At 34.9% G+C, this 25,019-nt stretch overlaps 1 protein-coding gene across 2 annotated transcripts in view; it reads left to right on the top strand.

Moving 5' to 3' along the window:
• Window positions 1-4,186: 4,186 nt before the first annotated feature.
• The window catches only part of cyp26a1 (cytochrome P450, family 26, subfamily A, polypeptide 1), a 38,526-nt gene continuing 17,693 nt past the window's right edge, over window positions 4,187-25,019 (top strand). Inside the window, exons 1-7 of one of the 2 annotated variants that reach the window (XM_073828570.1) lie at window positions 4,187-4,464; window positions 4,593-4,817; window positions 5,116-5,397; window positions 5,487-5,642; window positions 5,731-5,865; window positions 5,946-6,098; window positions 6,187-6,657. In XM_073828570.1, coding sequence (XP_073684671.1) covers window positions 4,276-4,464; window positions 4,593-4,817; window positions 5,116-5,397; window positions 5,487-5,642; window positions 5,731-5,865; window positions 5,946-6,098; window positions 6,187-6,525 — 1,479 coding nt within the window. In that variant the 5' untranslated portion in view covers window positions 4,187-4,275 and the 3' untranslated portion in view covers window positions 6,526-6,657. Of the gene's footprint in view, window positions 4,465-4,592; window positions 4,818-5,115; window positions 5,398-5,486; window positions 5,643-5,730; window positions 5,866-5,945; window positions 6,099-6,186; window positions 6,658-25,019 lie in introns of those variants that run through there. The other variant, XM_073828571.1, reaches the window with a different exon arrangement.

Here is a 25,019-nt window from a genome sequence, read left to right as displayed (position 1 = left end):
TCACATTTCTAACAACCTGTTATATAGCATATTTATTTTTTTAAATAAGTAGACTTCAAAAGCAACTGCAAAACCGAAAATTACCATATAAGTTCTTTTCACCCATTAGTGACACAGTTAGGAACACTTTATATATTCCACTATCTAATCGTTTTGTTTTGTTTGGCAAGTAAAGAGCCTTTAATAGCGGCAGTATTTTTAAATGCAAATAAAAGACGGAGGCTCCAGAGGCTGGAGGTTATATAGCTTAAAGTCAGTCTTCAGTCTGACCCTTTAGTGAACTGTTTGGCTGTGCTCTCGTGACCCCCTCCTGCGGTGCTCACGGTTCAAACTGCGTTCGCGGGTCTATATGTCATGTAAACTCATAAATCAAAGACAAATTCACTACCTATAGCTGTGCCACGTGTCACTAATGTGAGTCATTTTATGCGAGTAAACAACAACAACCAGTAGCTCCGACAGGCTGCGTCTTAACGTCACCCAAGGTAAAGAAACACGGGGGTTATATCATTTGAATGAAGCCTATTCTGAAATACCTCAGACTGAGAGTGAATAATTTTATATGATCACAGGGTAGGCTGTATAAAATAAGTTACCCAGTGGGTAGATACATTTTATACATGGTAATCGAAACAATCCCTTTTCATCATAGGTGCGAATTATGTGGGGATGTGGGGGAGGGGGAGGGGGGGGGTCTGACACCCCTAATTAAGGCTTAGGGTCCTCAAGTACTGTTTCCGTAATTATATGTACATTTTCAAACATAAAAAGTTAGATTACAAGTAAGGGCGCACTAAATAGAGGCTTGCGAACGAGTCACGTTCGCCTGAGGAGGCAACAATACAATGCTGGAGCGCATGAACTCGATAAAACTGCGTTATTTCTCTATTTGTTTATATGTTTATCACAAAAGTGGTTGGCTTTTATCTGTGCGTAACGACAATTTGGGTTGCGCGAAACTAGCTAACCCTCATATTGCGTCCTAAAACTGCTAAGTCATTTTAAAGCTCACAGACTGCTTTTCAATTTTTTTTCCATGTATATCTAAATATAGGCGGATCTCTGTGCTGAGGATGAAACGGCTATAAAAGCGACGATCTACATCCAAGGCTCCAATTAAAACTCTCTCGCACACCAATGAAAGGCTGTTTATCTCTTGACCCAATTAGAACACTACTGTAAGTGGCTTTAATGATGCCCCTGATTTGATTTTTGTGATGGACAGCGCAGAATAGATGGCAGAGTGGATAATTACTGCTGCTCAGGCTGCGTATCTCGTTATTTGATGGACAGTGAACTTGGCGAGCTTTGCGCCCAGAGTTCACAGAGATGTCAGGGTCCGCGCTGCAGGGTCACCAGCGGGTCACCAGCGCTCGGGAACGAGCACTGAGACCAACACAAACTCAGCGCTGGATATTACAGCTCATACGTGCCATGTATGGTCAGCGGTGACTCGGAATATTACTCTCTAGAATCGCTAAATAAACATCGGAATGAGAAATAAATGGCGAACGGCATAGATGCAGCGCGTTTAGGCAACTCCCTTTGGAGTAATTTTGGTGATAAGACGACCCGTTGCATGATTGAGCTCAATTTTGTGGTGAAAGTAATCATCAGTGCAAAGTGAACGCGATAGAAGTAGAACAATAGGCTCTTAAGATTCAATTCCGTTCATTGTTTACTTTTATTATGAGGACTATTAGTTTTAATTCCACAGCCAGCTAAATCATCACATGTTTTGGATCTATGGACATACACACACACACACACACACACACACACACACACACACACACATATATATATATATATATATATATATATATATATATATATATGCATGTATGTGACCCTGGACCACAAAACCAGTCATATTTTGAATAAATAAGCTTTGAACTGTAAGCTTGAGATACAACTATTTGAAAATCTGGAAACTGAGGGTGCAAAAACATTTTAATAATGAGAAAATCGCTTTTAAAGTTGTAAAAATTAAGTTCTTAGCAATGCATATTACTAATAAAAAAGTTTTGATATATTTACGGTTGGAAATTTACAAAATATCTTAATGGAACATGATCTTTACTTAATATCCTAGTGATTTTTGGCATATAATTTAGACCACAAAACCATTTTTTATACAATCTGAAAGCTGAATAAATAAGCTCCCCGTTGATTCATGGTTTGTTAGGATAGGACAATATTTGGACAATATTTTGGTATAAATCTGGATTTCGAGGGTGATGCAATGCATATTACTAATCAAAAATTAAGTTTTGATATATTTACATAAAAAAATCTTCATGGAACATAATCTTTACTTAATATCCAAATGATTTTTGGCGTAAAAGAAAATTATATTTTGACCCATACAATGTATTTTTAGTTATTGCTGCAAATATACCTGTGCTGCTGCAAACAATAGTCTAAATAATTTGTGGATTTTTATGAGACAGAGTAAGCTTTTAAAATTGTATGTTTTTTTCATGTGTATTGATATTTTTATGGATCATTTATGGATCTATGACACAGCCTGTATCACATCTTTCAAAGAGAAAAACTGGAATAAAACAGTTTTATATGTTGGTATTTTATTTAGAATTGACAGAACTTGACTCAAGCTCGACAGAAAAGTTTGGTCACAAATGTTGAACCTGGTTAAAGTACAACACTGCATACTATCACAGTTTACATACAAGATATAATTGAAAAGCACATACCGATAATAAAACACTATTTGAGAGCTATAAATAGGAAGAATTTATAAGTTTTCTTGAGTGAACTATCCTTGAACTTCAGGTTGCATTGCTCTTGGCTCAGGTTGAAAGAGTTTATTAGGTTCGTCAAAGCATTTCACACACTGCTATGACTCTTACGAGGGAAAACAAGTCTCATAATTGAACAAATTCACAAATAAGGCCAAGTTTGAAGGTTCGCTTAGGGCATTTGGCACGGTCAGGTCATTTCGAAGAATAAATATGGCAACGGTCGTGTAATGGGTTAACATGTGAACGTGTTGCTTACACAGACACATGCCTAAAATACCCTCAAACATAGATATGTCACGTATGAGCTTTCCCCATCCCATCACACAGGATGAAAGGTGAAATGCAGGGCAGACACACATCAAAGAATGAGGAGAGGGAAAAAGTTGGAGCCATCCTGTCTCTTTAACTGACTGACTTCCCAGCTTGTTTTTTCCACGTTATGGCTGTCGTAAAAACAGTAATTCAGACTGTGGGTGTTTGCTCTTCATGTACCGGTAACCTTGCTCTGCTCCGTCACTTTTTAAGCTGACCCAGGTTTGAACCCGCAGCGAAACAATGATCATATTTATGATATTACTGCACACTCTGCTCCACATGAAAACAGGGCATAACAGCCATGGCACCGTTCCAGGTTAAAGTCTAATATGAGATCCAGCAACACAGCGTTGACAACACATAGAACTGTCATAACTTATTTCAATCACTGACCTCTACGACTTCAGATATGTCTTGTTTGATATTGCACAATATAAATATTAAATCCAAATGTATACTGATGTATTATAGCAAATAATATGTACAGGTCAATATAAATAGAAACACAATCTACAAAGAACACAATGTAAGGTAAAAAAAATTAAAATGTTTAAAATATATAAAATGTTATTTTTTTCTATAAATATGGTTTATATATATATATATATATATATATATATATATATATATATATATATATATATATATATATATATTACTGTACATGGGTAGATAAGCTGTCTTAACTGTGTAATGGCCTTTAAGGACCCCCACGCCAAAGGACAAAAAGAGGGACATTTAAGGGATTTAAAATGTAAAAGTAGAGCTTCACAGTTTAAGCTCCTCAATTAAATCCTCCACGGCATTTCTGATGGCACACAAGCCCAGAGTAATGAGTGTAAACGACGGGAATATTGGCAACAAAAGAGCCTCGGATGCTTCCTTTTGTGTCGGGGGAATTAACACCTTTTCAAAGTGAAATCTCAGGATTGTCTGCCTTCTACAGGAGGTGGTATTAAAATGCGCCTATAACAAATGGTTGAGAGTTTGGAGCAGCTTCTGCCATGTGGGCGGGGCGAGATGACACCACAATTAAAGATGAACTTTGTGTGAACTAATTTATCTGAGGAAGGTAACAGGAGGAGACCTGCGCGCAATGGATATATAAGGGCGCACAGGCGAGGACGCTCTCAGTCAGTGCGTAAAGACGCATCTCCTCTCCACAAGCTCTTTAGCGATCTTTGCGCGCTTCAGCATGGGGCTGTACACACTCATAGTCACCTTTCTGTGCACTATCGTGCTTCCCGTTTTGCTCTTTCTCGCCGCGGTTAAGTTGTGGGAGATGTTATTGATTCGCCGGGTCGATCCGAACTGTAGAAGCCCGCTGCCGCCAGGTACCATGGGCTTACCCTTCATTGGAGAAACGCTCCAGCTGATCCTTCAGGTATGCGTGCGCTTAAGCTTAATGTACTTAGTTGCTAGTTAACTATTTTGTTGTGTTTATATCGGAAACATGTGGAGTGAAATGTGCGTTTGGAACCTTTGTACCAATAACGCGTTGTCCTCACACAGAGAAGGAAGTTCCTCCGGATGAAACGCCAGAAATACGGATGCATCTACAAAACGCATCTCTTTGGGAACCCGACTGTCAGGGTGATGGGAGCTGATAACGTGAGGCAGATTCTGCTGGGCGAACACAAGCTGGTTTCTGTTCAGTGGCCAGCATCAGTGAGAACTATACTAGGCTCTGACACGCTTTCCAATGTCCATGGCACTCAACACAAAAACAAGAAAAAGGTAAGGATGCTAATTTGTTGTATTATGTTGTAAAGTGCAGTTATGTCCTCCTGTAAAGCCATCGAATTTAAAAGGTTTTGAGAGGTTCTTTGATTAAATAATATTTGAGACATCTTCAAAAGTTAGCCTAGAGGTTAGAGATTTTCTGAGGAACCTCAGAAGGTTTCTCAAGTATCTTCTCAGTTTTACAATTTTATATCTTAACTGTCCTGTAAACCCCAGCTTTAATCTTTGCATTTGAAATGAAAAAATGTTTGAAAAGTTTCACTGATTTATTTAATTTTTATATAATGTTTAGGCTATGATGAGAGCATTCTCAAGAGATGCTCTGGAGCACTACATCCCTGTTATCCAGGAGGAGGTGAAGAGTGCCATACAAGACTGGCTGCAAAGAGATACATGTGTGCTGGTTTACCCAGAGATGAAACGACTCATGTTTCGCATAGCCATGAGAATCCTGCTTGGTTTCGAGCCTGAGCAAATCAAGACGGATGAGCAGGAACTAGTGGAAGCTTTTGAGGAAATGATCAAGAACTTGTTCTCCCTACCTATTGATGTTCCCTTCAGCGGCTTGTACAGAGTAAGTCATTGTAAAATGAAAATCTAAAGATGTGTTTATTGTATGTAAAGTAAACTTTAGAAAATAACAATTTGTAACTTGTCTGGCAGGGTTTGAGAGCACGCAATTTCATTCATTCCAAAATCGAGGAGAACATCAGGAAGAAAATTCAAGATGATGACAATGAAAATGAACAAAAACACAAAGACGCTCTTCAGCTGTTAATCGAGAACAGCAGGAGAAGTGACGAGCCATTTAGTTTGCAGGTAACCACTTCTCTGATTGTTTTGCTTCTTGGAGTAAGTGACATCCAGTGAGTGAACATTATTAATAAAGTGTTTGTTTTCTCCTCAGGCGATGAAAGAAGCAGCTACTGAGCTTCTGTTTGGAGGTCATGAGACCACCGCCAGCACTGCAACCTCACTGGTGATGTTCTTGGGTCTGAATTCAGAAGTGGTGCAGAAAGTCAGAGAGGAGATTCAGGAAAAGGTATGATCCAAAACATTTGACTCAATCTGATGGCGCATCTAAACCAATGTGTGGGCTAATGTACAAATTTATGTTCACAGGTTGAAATGGGCCTCTATTCACCTGGAAAGTCCTTAAGTATGGAGATGTTGGAACAACTGAAGTACACTGGATGTGTGATTAAAGAAACTCTCAGAATCAACCCTCCTGTTCCTGGAGGCTTCAGAGTGGCACTCAAAACCTTCGAACTGAATGTACGTTGAATTTAAAATCTTTAAGATGCTTGAAAATGCTCTCCAATTTGCAATCATTTAACACCCAACTGTATTTGTTTCTTTTCAGGGTTTCCAGATACCTAAAGGATGGAACGTCATTTACAGCATTTGTGACACGCATGACGTTGCTGATGTGTTTCCTAACAAAGATGAGTTCCAGCCAGAGAGGTTCATGAGCAAAGGCCTGGAGGAGGGCTCCAGGTTTAACTACATCCCCTTTGGAGGAGGTTCGAGGATGTGTGTGGGCAAAGAGTTTGCCAAAGTGTTACTCAAGATCTTTTTAGTTGAGCTAACACAGCAATGCAATTGGATTCTTTCCAATGGACCTCCAACAATGAAAACGGGCCCAACCGTTTACCCAGTGGACAATCTCCCTACCAAGTTCAGTAGTTACATCAGAAATTAGTTCTGAACTAACATGAGCTTTGTACATATGTTTTTTTTAGATGAGCTGTGATGTATTGGATATTTTATATTTAGTGTATATAAAAGATGTGTATATAAGTCTATACAAGAAAGCAAAAACGAGGGCACTACTTTTTTTCATGGATCACTGTAAATTCTACAATGTGTCTGTGATTGTATATTTATAATGTAGTTGTGTTTTATATATATATATATAGCTTTTGTACTGTATGCAACTTATTTAACTTGCTCTTTATCGTATGGGTTTTATTTAATAAAACAACTTCTTTTAAATCTCAACAGATGTTTTTCTTTACTTGAAATGGGTTGATGCTAATAATGGCATGTGATTCACATGCAAAGGACATGCATATGCAAATTTTAAGATTGAACATTCTGGGCAATGCTCTGATGCTTTCTAATGTAAAAATGGAGGCAAACAGGAACATTGCGATCTCTTCAGCAACTAAATCATTATGAAATGCAAAGTACCTGAAGTCTTGACATTACAGAAACAGACCAAATGTGAGTCTTGATAAAGATGATGGTTTCAAGTCCACAGTAAATAAACATTGTCAGTTAGATTGAACATCCAAACAGCTCTCTGTCTAAAAGTAGATAGATGTGGAACAACTTTTAGATAAATCATTAGGACAATATTTGGTGAAGATACAACTATTTGAAAATCTTGACTTTGAGTGTGCAAAAAATAAAGTTTAAAGATGTCTAAACAAAACTCTTATTAATGCATATTTTGACCCATACAATGTATTGTTGGCTATTGCTACAAATATACCTGTGCTACTTATGATTGGTTTTGTGGTCCAGGATCACATATGATACATGCTTTCTGTTGGCTGATTGATAGATTATATTTTTTCGCAAGTAAAGTGCCTTTTAGTAAGTAAAACTGAGAAAATGTCAACGAAAAAGTAAACTTAACTACTGTATTATTAGTAATTTCTCAAGATGAACACTTCTGGATTTAATCAATATTTAAATATCATCTTACTAAAACATTATTGGGACATATAGACTGACAATATAATATACTGTTACAAAGATCTCATGGATTTACATTACAAACTACCAGAACATTTTAGTTATATAAATATGAGTAACTGCACAAACTTGCATGTTTGCACAAAACTGCACTGTCAGTCTTTAGTTTTTTTCTCCTCAAGTTTTGAGCTCCATATTCTGACTATCGTTAGCCATCAAAAGCCTGATGTATCAAATATGATACTCTCCAAAATAAATAAATAAAAAGAAAGGGGAAAAAATGCTACAATAGACTGTTAAAAGATTCAATAAACTGTTATTGAATCAATCTGACTATTATTTCATGTCAGGCTTTACAAATGTAATTTGTATTTTTTAAATTAAATTAAATTAAATTAAGTTAAATAATTTAATTTAATTTAATTTCTTTATTATTTAATGTCAGGCTTTACAAATGTATTTTATTTTTATTTTTTATACTATTTATTTATTTTATTTATTATTATTTATCTTTCTTTCATTCTAAAAAATCAGACTATTATTTCATGTCAGTCTTTACAAATGTATTTTTAATTTTTTCTTTCTTTCTTTCTTTCTTTCTTTCTTTCTTTCTTTCTTTCTTTCTTTCTTTCTTTTCCATATTCTCACATCATTAGCCATAAAAGCCTGATGTATCAAACATGATACTTTCCAAAATAAATAAATATTAAATAAATAAAAAGAAAGAAAAAAGAAATAATGCATTTAAAAAAATGTCTTAGGGTTCCATAGACTGTTATTAAATCAATTGACTATTATTTCATATGGCAGGCTTTACAAATGTACTTTGTATTTTATTTTATTTTATTTTATTTTATTTTATTTTTATTTTTTTTAGTTGCTGGTACTGTTTCTCTTCCATTGCTTGTTTTGAGTGATAATGTTTCGTAAAGTACTTGCAAATGTTACAGTACAGTCATCTTTTTGTCTCGTCCCAAAAGGTCATTACGTTGCCGTATGGTTGTTCTAACGACCCCCATAGGCGTCCCACGTAAGCTGTTGCAAATTTGCACAAATGCATTACCCCCGTTGGGGGCGCGTCTCCCAGCGCACAGGGGTCATGTGGAAGGGACTTGTCCTTGTGTGACACGGCATGGGAGACAGAGAAGGCGGTGAGATGCTGGCAGATGCCTCTCTCGGCCATTTCTCGGCTTTTCTCTGCCGCTGATTTACATGCGTCCCGCCGCAGGGCTGACACCTTTATGTTCAGCCACCCTATCGGTGCAGGTCCAGGCCTTGGGAGAGATGCAGCTGAACTTTTCCTCCTATCACCTTGTAAAGAACGTCTGTCCGGCCTATTGTTTGACATCTAGGGGCGACAACAAAACTTTTTATTCCCAGAGCCATTTTTTCTCGAAATTTGTGAGTATATACACAGAATTTATAGCAAGCAAATGAAAGAGGCCTGTTTTTATTCACTCCCTTGAACTGAACACAGTGTAAATCAGCGTAATTGCAGGGTGTTTTCCCTTAGACACTGAACTGCTTGTTGTTTAGCGTAAGGGAAGAGGACAAAAGAAGCATTTTTAGCTGAGGAGTCTGCTTTTTTACATTTTCTGCACAAAATGTAAGTGATGCCTGTGCAAAAATCACAGTACTGCGATTGCAGTTGCTAGGGTGTTTAGAATTGTTTTAAGTGTAGCTATGTGGTTGCTAAGACATTTCTATTTCTTATATGACCCTGGACCACAAAACCTGTCATAAGTAGCAATAGCCAATAATACACTGTATGGCTCAAAATTATCGACTTTTCTATTATGCTAAAAATCATTATGATATTAAGTAAAGATGTTCTATGAAGATATTTTCCTTTCGTAAATATATCAAAACTTAATTATTGACAATATGCATTGCTAAGAACTTAATTTGGACAACTTTTTCTCAATATTTTGTAAATATTTTAGATTTTTAGGCACCCTCATATTCCAGATTTTTAAATAGTTGCATCTCGACCATACATCAGTGGAAATGCTTATTTATTCAGCTTTCAGATGATTTATAAATCTCAACTAAAAAAAAAAAAGATCCTTGAAAAAAAAAAAAAATTGTTGAATTTATAAAAATGACCCCGTTCAAAAGTTTACATCCTCTTGATACTTAATACTGTTTTAATACTGTTACCTGAATAATCCAAAGCTGTTTTTTTTTTTTTTTGGGAGTAGTCCGTTGTTTGTCCTGATGCCTGCTGTTCTTCAGAAAAATCATTCAGGTCCCACAAATTCTTTGGTTTTCAGCATTTTCAGTATTTAAACCATTTTCAGCAATGACTGTATGCTTTTAAGATCCATCTTTTCAGGGACTCATATGCAACTATTACAGACAGTTCAAATGTTCACTGATGCTCCAGAAGGAAAATCCAAGAGCCAGGGGGTGAAATCCTTGAATGAAAAAAAAAGAATGGTGATGTGTACATTTTTCTTATTTTGCCTAAATATCACATTGTTTCATTTAGTACTGCCCTTCCGAGGCTACAGAATATACATGTTTCCCAGAAGACAAAATAAGTTACATTTACCCTGACCCTAAGTGTTTGAACCTAATGTATTAGTTGCATATGAGTCCCTCAGTTGTCCTCAGTGTGAAAAGATGGATCTCAAAATCATACAGTCATTGTTGGAAAGGGTTCAAATACACAACAATGCTGGAAAACCAAAAATTTTGTGGGACTTCAAGGATTTTTCTGAAGAACAGCAGGCAGTTTAACTGTTCAGGACAAACAAGGAAGTTGGAACTCATAAAAAACTATCACTGAATAAAAAACAGAGTTGTGGATCATTCAGGTTACAACACAGTATTAAGAATCGAGTGTATGTAAACTTTTGGGTCATTTTTATAAATTCAACTATTATTTTCTCTTGTGGACTAAATGTAAACATCTTTTATGTGAAATATCTTATTCAGGTCAGTACTAAATAAACAATAACATACATTTTGTATGATCCCTCTTTATTTTGATAAAATAATTCACATTTTTGCAGATTTTGAAAGGGGGATGTAAACTTTTGACCTCAACTGTAGCTGAATTTGAACTTGTTTCATGATTAACAAACTTTGTAGCAGTGATTATACTGAGGTGAATCAACACTGAACTTACTTGAAGTAAATATTGACATTATTTTCTTCTGTAGAGCACTGACATTGAATTTGCTTCATAAATTCTGCTAAATGAACACTGCTATATAAAATCTGTATTTTTATAAAGCTTTATGTAAATAAATGTGACTTTACTAGCTGTGTAAACTAAAGCATCATTCATATCTTTTAAATAACATGTTTTATACTCAAAGTTACTTTAAAAACATGCCATTTCTGCTAAACTTACTCCACAGGGGAAGTGTTAAAGATGTCTGAGGCGAGCTGACTGATACGGCTCTCCAACACTGAAGTGAAAATGACTTTTTCATTACCACTAGGGTCAATGAGAACGTTTCTAAAAGCATTTACACGTCTGCTGCCCTCTTGCCCTCCTGCCGAATCATATCAGACTTTTCCAGCTTTCAATCGGATTAACTATTAGCAGCCCATTGCTATTATTTATAATCAAGAGGGGGCTTTTCACGGGTCCCCAGGGTCAGGAAAAGTTCAGTCATTTACAAAAAAGGCATGACCTCACAGAGACATTAATTTATCCATTTCTCGTGAGCTAGAAGTTTTGCAGGTCTGGTTTAGTACTATTGATGACGAAAATGAGCTTACAATAGCACACGAAGGCCACTCGTACAAGAAAAGAGTGAAAGAAGCAAGTGACGTCATTCATATATTAAATACATCATTCAGAAAACTTATTTTTAGATTATTTGTGAACATTTGTTCTTTTTTATTGGTGTAAAAAACACTTGTTTTGTCTTTTGTTTTTTACTGTTTTAAAGCAGCTTCGCACATAAACAGGAAAATAACAAATGTTGTAAAATTCATGAATTATGAAACAAACTCAATTTCAACAGTTTGAAGGGAATAGTTCCCCCAAACATAAAAATGTACCTAAGATTTTCTCTCTTAGGCCATCTACGATGAGCAATTTGAAGTTAAAAACATCCTAATGATGGATTTGTTTCTTACAAAAACACAGCTTTTCACTTCACAAGCTGTTAATTGATGAACTGGAGTTGTGTGGATTACTTGTGGATCATTGTGATGCTTTTATCAGCTGTTTAGACTCTCATTCTGACGGCACCCATTCACTGCAGAGGATTCATTGGTGAGCAAGTGATGCTGTGCATCTGTACATTTCTCCAAATCTCTTCTGAAGAAGACACAAACTCATTAACATCTCGGATGACCTGAGAGTGAGCACAATTTAAGCAAATGTTAATTTTTGGTTGAGCTATTTCTTCAACTTGCATGGCACAGTAAGCAAGCACCAATATTTTCTTGATCAAATATAGTCATAACAAGTTGGACATCACAGCAAACAAAGAGATGAAAACCTCTGTCTTAGATGAGATTCTATGCATGAGCTTTTGTCAAACAAGGCATCAGAGTGCGAAGCTGGGCTCAAAAGCTAATGATGAATGATTTCTCTGTTTGAGCGTCTATACATCCACACCCGACACAGTTCAAGAGGCGGCTTTACTCTGGTCAAGCAGACACGGCTCAGGTTTCTGACTCAACCAGCAGCGTAAACAGTAAGCATGCATCATTTGGTCTTTAGAATAACAGCGAGGCCATGAATGCTAGCATCCAACAAGTGAAAACAAATTCCCTAAATCTTCTGGAAAGAAGACCTCATTCCAGTCTCGGCAGCTAAATATCAGGAGCCTATTGAAAGTGAAGAAGATTTATTGCTGTTACCTGTGGCTTTCAGGTTGAGTTGCATGACTATAACCATTAGTGAGGTTGTTTTGGCTTTATATCCAGTTGGGGGGACTAGTTTGAAACTGTAACTTTCCAAAATACAAGCTCATAGTTCAAGGTAGTATGTGATACCTTTTAGAAAAGTAGTTAGCTAAAGTAAAAGTTACTAAGAAAATGCAATCAATGCAATCAATCAAAAAGTTTACATACACCTTGCAGAATCTGCAAAATGTTAATTATTTTATCAAAATAAGAAGGATCATACATTATTTAGTACTGACCTGAATAAGATATTTCACATAAAAGAGTTCCCCAGCTGTTTTTTTTTTTAGTGGTAGTTGTTTGTCCTGAACGGTTAAACTGCCTGCCGTTCTTCAGAAAAATCCTTTAGGTCCCACAAATTCTTTGGTTTTTCAGCATTTTTGTGTATTTGAACCCTTTCCAACAATAACTGTATGATTTTGAGATCCATCTTTTCACACTGAGGACAACTGAGGGACTCATATGCAACTATTACAGAAGGTTCAAATGCTCACTGATGCTCCAGAAGGAACACAATGCATTAAGAGCTGTAGGCTGAAAACTTTTGGAATTTGAAGATCAGATTTATTTAGGCAAAATAAGAAAAATGTACACACCTTCCTTCTGTTCAAAAGTTTACACCGCTGGCTCTTAATGGATCGTGTTTGCTTCTGAAGCATCAGTGAGCGTTTAAAACTTCTGTAATAGTTGCATTTGAGTCCCTCAGTTATCCTCAGTGTGAAAAGATGGATCTCAAAATCATACAGTCATTGTTGGAATAGGTTCAAATACACAAAAATGCTGAAAAAACAAAGAATTTGTGGGACCTAAAGGATTTTTCTGAAGCACAGCAGGCAGTTCAACTGTTCAGGGCAAACAAGGGACTCATAAACAACTATCACTAAACAAAACAAACAAACAAAAAATACAGCGGTGGATTATTCAGGTCACAACACAGTATTAAGAATCAAGGGAGTGAAAACTTTTGGGGTAATTTTTATCAATTCAACTATTATTTCTTTTGTGGACTATATGTAAACATCTTTTATGTGAAATATCTTATTCAGGTCAGTACTAAAAAAACATGCATTTTGTACGATCCCTCTTATTTTGTGAAGTAATTAATTATTCTTTAATTATTAGTATATACTTAAAATATAATCAATTATGCAAAAATTAGAAATATATATATATATATAACAAATGAACTGTTTTATCGTTATGTTTTCTTGCATAATCCTTGGCAAAAGACTTGAAAATAATAATATTCGAATGTAGGTTCTTTTATCAACCATACGAAGAAAACAGCAATTATCCCAACATTGAATCCACTTGCCTCCCAAGTACATTTGTTTTTGACACAACCTTAAAACACCTCAAGACATCCAGTCAAGACATAAGACAACCAATTACAGTGCGATCCGCTGAGGTGGGAACTAATGATTGACTTTCTGAGACAACATCTGCTATTAAGGCCATCTGACGGCAATATCTGACGCACTTCTAAGACAAGTTCAAACAGTCCTCAGAGTTCATGCCTCACAGCGGCCTCCAGCTGCTCATTCTGAGGTTTGCGGCGTCTCGTTGCCCTACATATAAACCTGAACAAACGTACATTAGTGCTTTAGTTTCTCTTTAAAACATACCTGAGTTACTCAACCAGCCCTGTGAACAGCCATAAAACCTTGGCTTTTTTTTAAAGGCCTTTAATTGTTTAGGAGAAGCTTTTTGAATTTGAAAATCAGGGTAAATTTATCTTATTTTGTCTTCTGGGAAACATGTCAGTATCTTCTGTAGCTTCTGAAGCACAGTACTAAATGAAAACAATATGATATTTAGGCAAAATAAGAAAAATCTTCATTCTGTTCAAAAGTTTACACCTCTGGCTCCTAATGCATTGTTTTTCCTTCTGGAGCATCAGTGAGCATTTACATTTTCTGTAATAGTTGCATATGAGTCCCTCAGTTGTCCTCAGTGTGAAAAGATGGATCTCAAAACAATACAGTCATTGTTGGAAAGGGTTCAAATACACAAAAATGCTTTACATATAAACCTGAACTAGTTTCTTTTTAAAACATACCTGAGGTACTCAACCAGCCCTGAAAACAGTTGTAAAACCTGAAAAGACGCCCTTTAATTAAGAAACTCTCAAAAATAAAGATGACAGCATTGAGAATTTTACTGGAAAATGTGCTTAGTTATGATTAAAATAATGTCATCATAAAATGTACTGTAATAATCTAATGCATGGCTCACTAATTGGGTTTTGGGGTTGAGTAAAGGTTTAAGTGCCTGAGCTCAGCTCTGATGAATCCCAGCAATAAATCTTTAGGGATGTTTGAGTTTTGTAGATGTTTAGCCCAATGCACTTGGCATTCAGTGGCAAATCAAAGGCTGATAACCTGTGAGATCATTGTGAGACCTGAGCAAATCTACTACTGCGTCCTAATGCTACACGTCTAAATGTTTGATTTGGACTCCAGCACAAAGCCACATACCACTGAAAGTTCAAAAGTTCAGTCTAGCCATGAACTTTGTCAGAACTCAAGTTGTTCTGCAGTCGCAGTATTTTCACCAATGTTTTCACGCAGCTTTTAAAGTAAAATTACTGTGTAAGTAATTACATGGGCAACATTCCATGTCATATAAATGCCTATTTGCTTTTTTCTCCAATAAACAATTCCATTTCAGTACATTCTGTGAGACTTGTGAACAAACAAATAGTTGGTAATTAAAAACAACAATAAATATGTCATACTGTTTTATCTTCTGGTGTTTTATTACCCTGCACACTTCAGAAGTGGAACAGGTAGGGGTTGCTTGGCGGTCACAGAAGCCATAACAGGGCTGAACTTCATCCAGATAAGATGTGGAAACCTCTCCCTTGTCATATAGTCATGAATGAAAGGAAAAATATGTCAATAACAACGTCAGTGTAATTGTAGGATATATAATAAGTTATGATCTCAAACTAAATTATGAACAGTTGCTTCAAAAAAAAAAAAAAAAAAAAAAAATATATATATATATATATATATATATATATGCAGTATTTTAATTTTTAAAAAAATTTTTTTTGCAATTTAGTACATTTTAAATATTTGTACATTTATTCACCCCCATGTCTTTCAAGATGTTCATGTCTTTCTTTTTTCAGTTAAAAACAATGTTTTTGAAGAAAACATTCCAGGGTTTTTCTCCATACAATGGACTTCAATGGGAGCCAATGGGTTGAAGGTCCAAACTGAAGTTTCAATCCAGCTTCAAAGGGCTCTACATGATCCCAGCCGAGGAATAAGGGTCTTATCTAGCAAAACAATCAGTAATTTTCTTTAAAAAAAAAAACTATATACCTTTTAACCACAAATGCTCATCTTGCACTAGCTTGATCTCAGGCATTACATAATCATGCATGCATGACGTAGTAGGAAGTACTGATCCAGTGTTTACAAAGCGAAAAAGTCAAATGCCCTTTACAAAAAAAAGGTAAAACAATCATGTCGAATGATTTCGAAGTTTTCACCCTACCTTACCTTTTTAAACCAAAGAAAACTGGAGAAGAACTAAAGACTTAAGACTTTACCACTGTGATTATGCAGTGTGTGAAGACACCCATGTGCACCGCAGAGCTTGTGCAAGATGAGCCTTTGTGGTTAAAAAGTATATACATTTTTATTGTTTTAAGGCGAGACACTGCAGGTGAATAGGGTTAAAAAAAATTAACTAATAGTTATCGCCTTACTTACCCAGTTGATTGGTTACATTGATAATTGCAAACATTTTTTGTATTACAAGTTTAGGTTTAAATATGCAAATGAGGCATTATTTAATGCAATTTGTGCTAATTTGCATACATTTCCAGTACAAACATCTAAACACTGGATCAAGTCAGTTTTAAAATTCTTGTTTAATTTTTTTAGACATATTGGAGTCAAATGTTTTTACAGAGGGAGTCTTGGTATCTCATTTCGTCACGACATGATTCAGAAAAAAAAAAAAAACAGACAGGAAACACTACATTCTTTACCATTTTTGGGGGAATAAAATCTTGTATAAAATCAAGCAAATTATATATAAACAAATCCCTCTGTTAAACCCTTCAGGATATAGACAGGAATAAAAATGTAAAGTTTGATGTGTGTAAGTGCTACTAAAGTGGGAATTTGTGGCTCAGTGTTAAAGAAAAAACCCTTAAAAATGGCCGGAATTGTAACTGAAATCTATTGCCACAATTAGATAAAGTGCTATAAAGAAACACAGTGTTTTTTGGATGTTTTCTTTCCACTAGTCTGAAAAAACACTTTATAAAAAACTAAAAAGCCCAAAATCTCAAACTTGATAGGTGCATGAAAAACAGCATTTTTGCCTGCAGTGTCTCCCCTTAAGAAAATTACCAATCGTTTTCCTAGATAAGACTCTTATTCCTTGGCTGGGATCATGTAGAGCCATTTGAAGCTGCATTGAAACTGGACCTTTGACCCGTTGGCCACCATTGAAGTCCATTATATGGAGAAAAATCCTAGAATGTTTTCCTCAAAAGACAAAATTTCTTTGCGACTGAAGAAAAAAAAAAACATGAACATTTTGGATGACACAGGGGTCAGTAAATTAAGGGAATTTTCATTCTGGAAGTGAGCTTCTCCTTTAATATTAAATGTAATATCAAATAACACTACAGTAAAGCACAAAGGATAACATTTTTCAAATTTGACATTTTAAATGTCAAATTTGTGTACTTCTGTCCTCTTGCACTCTTTGCTGAATCCTCCGATTGTGTTTCTTCTAGTCAGAATGACAAAAGCATTGAAGGTTCATTTACACGTCTTGACTTACAAGCAGTAGGTCTGATTCCTTCAGGCCTTGGGAGACTGAGAGCAGACGGGGAGTCTTTAACACTGCTGATAAAACAGACTATAGTCTGCGTGTCTCTTTGTTGAGTGTCTTCTCACAAGTCACAAACCCCTCTGTCAGACAGTTTATTGTGACCCCCAAAAAAACCCATGTCTGTTCATGTAGCTTAATGACCTGTGTTTCATTTAGTCCCATTACAACGGTTTTTTAATGCTGTGAAAAACATATGAAAGATTTTTGGAATTCCCTGTAGATACAGGAACATTAGATGGATATGTTTTTATGGTACTGCTTTTATTTATTTATTTTTTCCCCACTGTGTTTCATTTAAGAAAATACAAATGCCATGCCTTGGAGATATTTTAAGAACATTTCAACCTTTCAGCAAGTCATTCACAATAGGGTTATCAGTGGATGTGATCGATGGGATTCCATACTTTTATTGCTCTTTTATTGCACTTTCATACCTTGTAACCTCATTTACTGTTGTTGTTTTTTTGTTTTTTTTACTTTGTATCGGAAGTTTCTCTTAATAGAAAAAATACAGATAATATTTATAACTATGAAAAAGACAGGAAAGAGCTATAAAATGAATGTTGATTATAGGCTCAGATCATTTGGACATGAAAGAATTTGATGAAAAAAAAGTTCCAGACCGTGGCATATTGGAAATGTGCACAGTGTGAGACATTAAACTTGTCCCAGTTTGCATTATACACTTTTGTAGTATGTAATGTAGTGTAAAGTGCACTTTAGATATTTTGATTACGATTCAGATAATTAATTAACAAAAAAGTGTGGAATGTTAAGATAGTTGTGCAATGTTTTAAAATTTAGGAATGTGCTCAAGTCTGAATACCATGTTCGGAAAGGAAATGACACATACTATGGAACCCCTAAAGTATGGAAGTCCATTTCTGCCACGTAAGAAAAAAAAAATCATGCCTTAAAAAGCTAAAATTATGACATAAAGTCATAATTGTGAGATAAAAAGTTGAAATTATAACTTACTAAGTTGAAATTGACTTTAAAAATCATGATTGTGATAATGATAAATAATGATATACTTAAGTCATAATTACGAGTGTAAAAATTAGTAAAAACTATGACTTACTAAATTCATATTATGACTTTAAAAGTTCAAATGATGACTAAAGTCAAAATTTAGAGATAAAAAGTTAAAATGATGAGATAAAAAGTGGACCATGACTGTTTATAAAATCATTAAGTCAATTTAGACTTGTAAATTTATAATTTCGACTTTTTATTTCATGATTTTTTAAGTCATAATTTCAGGAAGATAAATTTAAATTATGATTTACTAAATCGAAATTGAAAGCCATGAGATAAAATGTCGAAATTGACTTATAAAGTCGACATTATGAATTAAGACAAAATTGCGAGATAAATTTTTTTTAATTATGACTTAAAAAGTCAAAGTCAAAATTATAACTTACTAAGTCAAAATTGACTTTAAAAATCATGATGAGATAAAAAGTCAAAATTCTGACTTTAAAAGTTATAATTATGAGATAAAAAGTCTAAATTATGACATACTTTAGTTATAATTCCTAGATATGTCTAAATTATGACTTATTAAGTCGAAATTGACTTTAAAAGTCATAATTATGAGATAAAATGTCGAAATGACTTTAAAAGTTGAAATTATGACTTATAAAGTCTAAATTATGAGATAAAAAAAATCTAACTTTAAACGTCAAAATTATGACTTGTAAAGTTTGAAATTGACTTTAAAAATTTAAATTATGACTTAAATCAAAATATAGAAGACAGAAAGAAACCAAAAGATGACTTAAAAAAGAAAGAAATTATGACTTTAAAATGACGTGTAAAGTTGTAAAGTTGAAATTATGAGAAAAATTTGAATCTATGACTTTGTGTTCATAAAAGCACTGTCTATTTAGACTTGTAAAGTCATAATTTCGACTTTTTATCTCATAATTAAATTTTGAAAAAGTTGAAATTGACTTTATAAGATGTGAGATAAAATGTTGAAACTGACTTGTAATTACGAGATAAAAAGTCTCAATTATGACTTATGAAGTCGAAATTGTGACATACTTAAGTCATAATTTTGAGACAAAAAGTCTAAATGATGATTTATAGTCTAAATTATGAGATAAAAAGTCAAAATATGACTTGCAAAGTCAAAATTATTACTTTAAAAGTCAAAATTATGACTTTATGATGAAACTATGACTTAATTTCAACTTTTTAAAGTCATAATTTCACTGAGACAAGTCGAAATTATGACTTACTAAATCGCAAATTGACTGAAGATATGAGATAAAATGTTGAAATTGACTTATAAACTTGTAATTACGAGATAAAAAGTTAAAATTATGACTTAAAGTCTAAATTATGAGATGGAAAAAAATGGAAATTATGATTTAAAAAGTAGAAATTATGACTTTGTGTTTATAAAGTCATTAAGTCAATTTAGACTTGTAAAGTCTTTTTGACTTTTTATCTCATAATTTAAACTTTTAAGTCATAATTTCGACTTTTTATATTCTGAAAATTAGCGAAGGCCTTGCTGGATTGGAGCGACATAAGGGTGAGTAATTATCATTATCATTAATTTTCATTTTTGTCTGTACTATCCCTTTAACCGAGAAATGCAAGCGATGTCATGAAACTCTCATTTAGTGAAAAGTGAAACACCTGATGCTGCTGGTTTCTACCTCTTCATTTTGTCATGTCCTCCCCTCCCCCGTCCTCATTCATTTGGCCTGTACATGAACCCTTGCTGACTTTTTACCCTTCACTCCCTACCTGCTAACACACAAGCAGCTGTTTTTCTCTGTCCTCATAGGGATGCACTCAAATGTTAAAATAACAATAGCTTCTACATCAAGAATCCCATTGTAAAATCTGATTGGTACTTAACCTAAAAAAAAAATCGGTACAGTTTTGTTAGTATTATTTACATTTTAAAATAAGGTTTCTACAATATTAATACAGTTTTAAAACAAAAAGTTGTATCTGATGATATTATTAATTATAAACAGTTGTATTTTTTATTACCTAACATTAACAAAGATAAAAATTATTGGTAGTTCATTATGCATTAACTAACCATGTTACCATTTTATTTCAAGGTTTATGTCCAGCTTATATTATCCCATATGTTTACACTGGCAAAAATACCGATTTGAGTTTAAATGATTAATGTAGAGTGATATTAAAACTAGCATAACTATTGTGATTGACCAATCAAAATGAAGTATTCATAACGTAATTTGAATAAACCAATTCCATTATATGGAAGTGAACGTTCTGACTTTGTAGTGCCGTTACATACGTGACTTGTTTTGTGAGGGTACTTTACGAGGACATTTCTCAAAGTTCAGTGATGGGTCTGGCCCGTAATGAGTTTGCTAATCCTGTAAAGAGCACAATATCACAGGTAGAGGTATGTTAAGTTGTTTCGGTATGTGGAAACAGATAGCGGTGGCGCTTCCCACAAAAAGCTTGTAGCAAAATGATTAATTTGCTGTTCCCATCAGAAGGCCGGTCTATGAACAGCTGCTATGGACTCTGAAAGCAAGTGAGGAAGACTGGCCCAGTTCATTGGGAGGGCAGGGGCGATATAGAGTGGTATGTCTGTGACATTTGTGCGCACACATGCACACACACACACATATGCTGAAAGAGTTACCTCTGTATCTCCCATTACCTCCTTCACGAGAGCAACGCTTTGCAACATTTCACCCTCATCCAACCTGCCATTATCTTCTCCTCCGATGCTCTTCAGGTTCATTCCCATGCCAGACCGAGCAAGCAGCGGCATTTATTTTCGACATCCGTCATTGCACAAAGAAAACACAGATTGACTCTACTGGGGAGGCTTGAATGGTTTCTAACACCATCTTCTGACTTAATGATCAAAAACGATGAGTTATTACTTGTACGCTGAGGGTTTGAAGTGACGGGGGGTGCTTTGGAAGTGTAACTTATCAGTTGTGGAAAACTCTAATGGTGGATAGTTTTACTTGGCTCCTCGGCCACCTAATCCTTCATTCGGCCCATCCGTCAAGAGCCGCCTTTGTCCCTTCATTTCAGTCCTGTCTTTGATTCAGCAAAGTTCAGTGCTGAGTCTTTCTTTACACTATCACTGCCTGGAGAACATGTGTCAGCAGCTTGAACCAGACTTTTAACCTCAATGCAGGTTCTGAAAGACTTCACTTTGAAGAAACGTCATGACGTTTAGTACACTGTCAAAAGTTTTCACCATATTCAACTTAAAAACCTAAGTTCAGCAGCTGCCTTAAAATTTAAAGTCGTGGCCAAAAGTTTTGAGAATTACATAAATATTGGAAATTGGAAAAGTTGCTGCTTAAGTTTTTATAATGGCAATTTGCATATACTCCAGAATGTTATGAAGAATGATCAGATGAATTGCATAGTCCTTCTTTGTCATGAAAATTAACTTAATCCCAAAAAAACTTTCCACTGCATTTCATTGCTGTCATTAAAGGACCTGCTGAGATCGTTTCAGTAATCGTCTTGTTAACTCAGGTGAGAATGTTGACGAGCACAAGGCTGGAGATCATTGTGTCAGGCTGATTGGGTTAGAATGGCAGACTTGACATGTTAAAAGGGGGGTGATGCTTGAAATCATTGTTCTTCCATTGTTAACCATGGTGACCTGCAAAGAAACGCGTGCAGCCATCATTGCGTTGCATAAAAATGGTTTCACAGGCAAGGATATTGTGGCTACTAAGATTGCACCTAAATCAACAATTTATAGGACCATCAAGAACTTCAAGGAAAGAGGTTCAATTCTTGTTAAGAAGGCTTCAGGGCGTCTAAGAAAGTCCAGCAAGCGCCAGGATCATCTCCTAAAGAGGATTCAGCTGCGGGATCTGAGTGCCACCAGTGCAGAGCTTGCTCAGGAATGGCAGCAGGCAGGTGTGAGCACATCTGCACGCACAGTGAGGCCAAGACATTTGGAAGATGGCCTGGTGTCAAGAAGGGCAGCAAAGAAGCCACCTCTCTCCAAAAAAAACATCAGGGACAGATTGATCTTCTGCAAAAAGTATGGCGAATGGACTGCTGAGGACTGGGGCAAAGTCATATTCTCCGATGAAGCCTCTTTCTGATTGTTTGGGGCATCTGGAAAAAGGCTTGTCCGGAGAAGAAAAGGTGAGCGCTACCATCAGTCCTGTGTCACGCCAACAGTAAAGCATCCTGAGACCATTCATGTGTGGGGTTGCTTCTCATCCAAGGGAGTGGGCTCACTCACAATTTTGCCCAAAAACTCAGCCATGAATAAAGAATGGTACCAAAACACCCTCCAACAGCAACTCCTTCCAACAATCCAACAACAGTTTGGTGAAGAACAATGCATTTTCCAGCACGATGGAGCACCGTGCCATAAGGCAAAAGTGATAACTAAGTGGCTCGGGGACCAAAACATTGAAATTTTGGGTCCATGGCCTGGAAACTCCCCAGATCTTAATCCCATTGAGAACTTGTGGTCAATCCTCAAGAGGCGGGAGGACAAACAAAAACCCACTAATTCTGACAAACTCCAAGAAGTGATTATGAAAGAATGGGTCGCTATCAGTCAGGATTTGGCCCAGAAGTTGATTGAGAGCATGCCCAGTCGAATTGCAGAGGTCCTGAAAAAGAAGGGCCAACACTGCAAATACTGACTCTTTGCATAAATGTCATGTAATTGTTGATAAAAGCCTTTGAAACATATGAAGTGCTTGTAATTATATTTCAGTACATCACAGAAACAACTGAAACAAAGATCTAAAAGCAGTTTAGCAGCAAACTGTGTGAAAACTAATATTTGTGTCATTCACAAAACTTTTGGCCACGACTGTAAGATAAAACAGCTTAAAACTACAAGTCATTTTAACTTATTACAATAAAATGAGTTGATTTAACTTGTGAGTTGGAATGACTTAAGTTGATTTAACTTAACATTTTAAGGCAGCTGCTAAACTTAAGTTTTTAAGTTGAAACTGGTGAAAACTTTTTACAGTGACATTTCTGATTTTGCTGAGATCAGACAGAGGATAAACCGATAGTGGATACTTCACATTTATGAAAAGTGTATTGAGAGGGTTAATGCTTCAGTGATAGCTGTGAAATTGGTTCTGGTTACTTTTGGGGAGTATTTTTAAAAGATTCTGAAGTGGGAAGAAGTCATGCCTCTGACATAAGACATTAAAGAGCCATAAATTAAAAAAAAAAAAAAATGCTACAATAGGCTATAAATACTGTGCTGTTGATATTTCAACCTGATCTCATGACAAAAACATACCCAGCGTTGGGTGTAACGCAAGTTACATAATAATATTACTTTTTCCAAATATTATAATACTTTTTTCTGAAATATTAAGCATTGATAATAATGAAGTGTTTCTTGTAATATTGAAATCAACATATTATAATGATTTCTGAAGGAGATATGTGACACTGAAGATGATGAGTAATAACATTTAGCTTTTAATCAAAAGAATAAATTATATAAAATATATTAAAACAGAAAACAGTTATTTAAAATTTAAATACTTAAGTAGTCTCAAGTGGCATTTGTAGCAATAGCCAAAAATACAATGTATAGGTCAAAATTATCGATTTTTTAATGTCAAAAACCATTAGGATATTGAGTATCATGTTCCATTAAGATATTTTATAAATTTCTTAACATACATATATCAAAACCTAATTTTTGATTAGTAATATGCATTGCTAAGAACTTTAAATGACTATAAAAGCGATTTTCTTAGTATTTAATATTTCTCAGATTTCAGATATTCAAATAGTTGTATCTCGCCCAAATATTGTCATATCCTATCTTATTTATTCAGCTTTCAGATTATGTATAAATCTCAAAATCGAAAAATGTACTCTTATGACTGGTTTTGTGGTCTAGGGTCACACATATTATATAAGAAACTACACTGACCAGTCAACCATTTCATTTTTTTATAATCTACATAATTCTCTGCAATCAATTAATTCTGCTGTAAAAGTTTATTTATTATCATTTTTATTACATTTTGGTTTATGCAAACATTATTCCTTTAAATATATTACATTTTTTTTTTAAACCTTTCGAGTTTGATTAAATTGTAATCAATAGCATTCGCAATCAATTGATTAAATGTAATAAATAGCAAAAAAATTGTTATAAGTCAAACCAAAAATTATTCAGACACCAGATATCATTTTTGATATTTTTTTACTAGTGGGTGCAGGACACTATAGTTGATTTATGTAAGTGAGGATAGCAAAATAAAGTAAATTGTGACATATTATACCCAAAAATTATTCATACAGTGGACTAGCAGTAAAATGATTAAACATTTGTGACCAAAAATTATTCAGACACTTTGACCTGACCATGTTTTACTTTATTGTTTTTTCTTTAATTGCTAATGCAAACTTTTTACACCACCGACTGAACAAAAGTAAGCATTGCTTGGAAATTGTTCAACAAAGTATTGATAGTTGTATAAATATTGTCATACCAGCAGTTGTCTGAATTTTTGGTTGATTGTAATCCATTACATACCTTTCTATCAAAGTTATCTGACATTATCAAGATGAATTTGTTCTGACACTGTTTAACTCTTGAGTTCTTGTCATATTTTATTACCATTTTCGAAACTATAGAACAAGCTATGATAATGTAAGAAATCTCGAAGGTGTCTAAATACATTTTGGTTTGACTGTATCTGCATACTGAATTGCAATTTGTATCTTCTTTCCAGCTGACAGAAACCAAAATGCACAATGAGCTTC

This window comes from Garra rufa, chromosome 22 (genome assembly GCF_049309525.1).
Source record: "Garra rufa chromosome 22, GarRuf1.0, whole genome shotgun sequence".
Lineage (NCBI taxonomy): Eukaryota > Metazoa > Chordata > Actinopteri > Cypriniformes > Cyprinidae > Garra > Garra rufa.
Note: the sequence above shows the minus strand (reverse complement) of the source record. Positions and strands in the feature narration are given on the sequence as shown.